The sequence below is a fragment of the Monopterus albus genome, unplaced genomic scaffold (assembly GCF_001952655.1).
Source record: "Monopterus albus unplaced genomic scaffold, M_albus_1.0 scaffold7.1, whole genome shotgun sequence".
Classification (NCBI taxonomy): Eukaryota; Metazoa; Chordata; class Actinopteri; order Synbranchiformes; family Synbranchidae; genus Monopterus; species Monopterus albus.
The window spans coordinates 537,831-542,051 of NW_018127887.1; the positions used below are offsets into that span (position 1 = coordinate 537,831).

The 4,221-nt window shown below is 40.0% G+C and overlaps 1 protein-coding gene across 1 annotated transcript in view; it reads left to right on the top strand.

Moving 5' to 3' along the window:
• Window positions 1–4,213, top strand: part of cyp19a1b (cytochrome P450, family 19, subfamily A, polypeptide 1b) — a 6,197-nt gene extending 1,984 nt beyond the window's left edge. Inside the window, exons 2-10 of the mRNA XM_020624192.1 lie at window positions 287–528; window positions 882–1,032; window positions 1,111–1,265; window positions 1,436–1,612; window positions 1,709–1,823; window positions 1,914–2,028; window positions 2,105–2,267; window positions 2,378–2,607; window positions 2,698–4,213. Coding sequence (XP_020479848.1) covers window positions 384–528; window positions 882–1,032; window positions 1,111–1,265; window positions 1,436–1,612; window positions 1,709–1,823; window positions 1,914–2,028; window positions 2,105–2,267; window positions 2,378–2,607; window positions 2,698–2,949 — 1,503 coding nt within the window. The 5' untranslated portion in view covers window positions 287–383 and the 3' untranslated portion in view covers window positions 2,950–4,213. The remainder of the gene's footprint in view (window positions 1–286; window positions 529–881; window positions 1,033–1,110; window positions 1,266–1,435; window positions 1,613–1,708; window positions 1,824–1,913; window positions 2,029–2,104; window positions 2,268–2,377; window positions 2,608–2,697) is intronic.
• Window positions 4,214–4,221: the final 8 nt, after the last annotated feature.

The following is a 4,221-nucleotide window of genomic DNA, read 5'->3' on the forward strand; positions in this document are numbered from 1 at the left end:
TACCTGAGTAAGAAATTACCTAACAGCAGGAAACATGTCAGTAGGATGAAACTGTACTAAATTTAAAAAAATGGATATGCTGACCTTTCATGTGAAATCTAATAACCCTCACACGTCTCCCATTAGAACAAATTGTTCACTATAAAGCTTTATGTGGGTGTATTTTAGCTTTAATGTCCGCCCGTGCTGTGTAATCTCCCAGTTTTGAAGGACAAGAGCATTACAGGGGATAAAAAGGGGAGGCTGTCCACAGATTAATGTTCTTCTATATTGCTTTAATAAATAGATGAGCTTGGTCTGACTGCTGGTTTAAGGAGACAAAAGCTCTGCAGGAAGGCAGCAGACACAGTGAGTCTGCTCAGTGACTGTGCCTGGCGGGATTTATGAAAAGGATGCTGCCGTTAGAGACACTCACCATCGGCCCCATGGTGGTTGATACAATGTCCCCTCTGCTTCTTCTTCTTCTTCTGCTGCTGCTGCTGCTGCTCTTCACCACCTGGAGCCAAACAAACTGCTCAGACATACCAGGTAAGAGACAGCTTCTGCTCCATCACATAACTTATACAGATTGACACCTATGTACAAGTGACTGTAGGTGTAAAACTGATTGAATTAAGATGGGAAGCGTATATATTAAACCGGTTCTTTCTAGATGCGTTGTACTTTGAAACGTACCATAAATACAGTACACTTAAATAAACAGTATACTGTAAAATTTCATTTTGCTGCCCCCTACCTGAAGAAAAGGGGCACAGGATTTGCCCAGTGTCCCCAAAGACACTCTTTTTCAAAGTCTCTTCAGCAGACTGGACACTTGCCTAGAACAGGAAAATAAACAAAGATCTTTATGTCTTAGTGCATCACCTGTTTCTTTCTGCCAGGTCCTCGTTTTCTGGCAGGACTTGGTCCTATTCTCTCCTACACCAGATTCTTGTGGACTGGGATTGGAACAGCAAGCAACTACTACAACAATAAATATGGCAGCATTGTTCGGGTCTGGATTAACGGAGAGGAGACCCTCATTTTGAGCAGGCAAGTCTTTTGAGGAAAAAAAGTCTTTAAACGCTGAATTTACTTTGTAATAAGATGAAAACCTGGATTCATTTGTAGCGCCTCTGCCGTGTACCATGTGTTGAGGAGTGCCCAGTACACAGCCAGATTTGGGAGCAAAACAGGGTTGGAGTGTATTGGGATGGAAGGAAGGGGTATAATTTTCAACAGTGATGTCGCACTCTGGAAAAAATCAAGGACATATTTCTCTAAAGGTGAGTAATTATCTTAAAGATAGAGTACAGTGTCAGAGCATTGCAGTATTTCATCACTCTCTCTACACATTTCCCATATCTAACAAGCCAATACACAAAATCCCTGATGATGACTGGAACAGTGATTCCTGGTGTTTGTATTGCTGCACTGTTATGTGGTCAATTTCCAGCTCTGACAGGCCCCGGCCTCCAGAGGACAGTGGCGATCTGTGTGAGCTCCACAGCCAAACACCTGGACAACCTGCAGGAGATGACTGCTCCCTCTGGACACGTTGACGCTCTCAGTCTGCTGAGGGCCATAGTGGTGGACATCTCCAACAGGCTTTTCCTCAAGGTGCCACTCAATGGTCAGCTGCATCTTCACTGTCTGCACATATTTAGGTTTTTTTTTTTCTTTTTTTTACTGAAGCCTGCAACTCCTGACTTTGTTTGTAATCACTCAGCGAAGGACTTGATGGTGAAAATCCAAAACTACTTTGAGACCTGGCAGACAGTTCTAATAAAGCCAGATATATTCTTCAAGATTGGATGGCTGTACAACAGGCACAAGAGAGCAGGGTAAGATCCTCACATGATAATATTTCATTCAGTAACATTTGTCTTGTGATTTCTTTAACCTAATGTTTGTTTTAATTTTTGTGCCAAAAGCAAAGAGCTGCAAGATGCAATGGAGAGCCTTCTTGAAATTAAAAGACAAATGATTAATGAAACTGATAAGCTGGATGATGATCTTGACTTTGCAACTGAGCTAATCTTTGCCCAGGTCAGTCTCTATTGATGAATCCACAGTAATGTTGTGTGTTTGCTGTGCTGATTAACTTAATTTTTCTGGTTAACAGAACCACGGAGAGCTTTCAGCAGATAACGTCAGGCAGTGTGTGCTGGAGATGATAATTGCAGCACCTGACACGCTTTCCATCAGCCTCTTCTTCATGCTGATGCTGCTGAAACAAAATCCTGATGTAGAGTTGAGGATAGTGGAGGAGATGACCACTGTCTTGAGTAAGTGCGACTGTGCTGTATTAATTTCAGTTTCAGTCTTTGAAGGCTAAACATTAAACCATTCCAACAATCAATGAATGCTGTACTTTCATTTCCTGGTGAAAGAGCAGCTGAAAACTTTGATCATCAAAATTTGAAAGTGCTGGAGTGTTTCATCAAAGAGTCCATGAGGTTTCATCCTGTGGTTGATTTCACAATGCGAAAAGCTCTGGAAGATGACAACATCGAAGGAACTAAAATTAGAAAAGGAACCAACATCATTCTCAACACTGGTCTCATGCATAAGGGTGAATTCTTCCCAAAACCAAAAGAGTTCAGCTTGACAAACTTTGCCAAAACAGTAAGTCAGCTGAATATTATGTAACAATGCACGACTCTGAAAATCCAAAAAAAAAAAAACAGCTTGGTCTTTACCTCCTGTGCTTGACAGGTGCCCAGTCCTTTCTTCCAGCCCTTTGGCTGCGGGCCTCGTTCCTGCGTGGGCAAACACATTGCTATGGTGATGATGAAGGCCATCTTGGTCACGCTGCTGTCTCGTTACACAGTGTGTCCTCATCAGGGCTGCACCCTCAGCAGCATCAGGCAGACCAACAATCTGTCGCAGCAGCCTGTGGAGGATGCGCACGGCCTGGCCATGCGCTTCATCCCTCGAACGACACAACCTCAGCCCAGTCAGCTCTGAAATATAGTGATCATGTTACATTTTGGATGAAAACTATGGTGTTTAACTATTAAAATGATGAGTTAGAGCTGATGAGTTAATACTACCTTGTGCAAAAACAACTTACACTCTAGACGTCTGGGTCATCATGTTTCTGTATTTTCATGGAGCAAGTAAATCTGCCTCACCTTCTTTGAGATAACTGAGGGTTAAGGAGCACAGTGCGAGGTTTCTGGCTCATGTGACATCATATGGAAAGCAAGAGCAGACAGGAGTAAAGATTTTTGGTTTTCTTGATGTGACAAAGTAATCATGACAGAAGCACCAGGAATAAATAAGTGTGATTCTTAATACACTGTAACTGACTTTTTCTACATTTGTATTAACATAGGCAGATTTGCAAGCTAAACAAAAAAAATTTAAAGGACATATAGTCATTTAATGTATAGTATACTGGCTTGGGGTAAATATATTGTTTGTTTATAGTTCATGTTAAAACTTTATTTGTCATGTTATGTTATTTCTTTTAAGAAAAAAAAAAGTTGTTAGACAACTGTCTGTTTAATGTTTATTGGTAGATTATTTAATTAGTGTCTTTGTCCATTCCCTGTGTGTGTTAATAGTTTGGCCAGCCAGTATATATGTTCCCCATGTGTATCATTTGTATTGTGTAATTCTGTTACAGTACAGTTTGCTGTATTCTGAGTTACCTTTTCTTTTGCGGACCTCTTTCAAAGATCAAATTGATTCCACAAATGCTGCTTTTACAGCTGTAAGAAATAACAAGGCATAGGCCCACTACTTTGTTTATTTTCTTTCAACAATTGCCTAATACTACTGTACTGTAAGTGGGGTTGATCAGAGTAACTAAAGCAAAAGAGTAAGTTAATAGCCATAAAATAACAATAAGGTAGAAGTTGATACTGTACATTTCTCTGTAGTGCTGAGTGGAGCATGCAGTTGTGGACTCATACAACCCCTTTCACAGCACAGTTATTATTTATTGTTAAAAGATTGTTCGGTGCAACTTAAAAGCAGCTTAAAACTAAGAATTGAGACAAGTCTTCCACAGAACGGCTTTTAGAGTTTTCCCAAACAGCTTTAGACTTAAATTGCTGACAGCAAAATGAATTATCATTATAATTATTGTGTGGAATTTCATCAGTGGCGTTTTACAATCATTTTAGGTCAATAAAATATTGATCTAATTCAGAAAAAGATCATAACAAGATCATGATCAATAGTTATGTAACCTGTTATGATTGCATAACTAGTATTGTACAAACATCATAT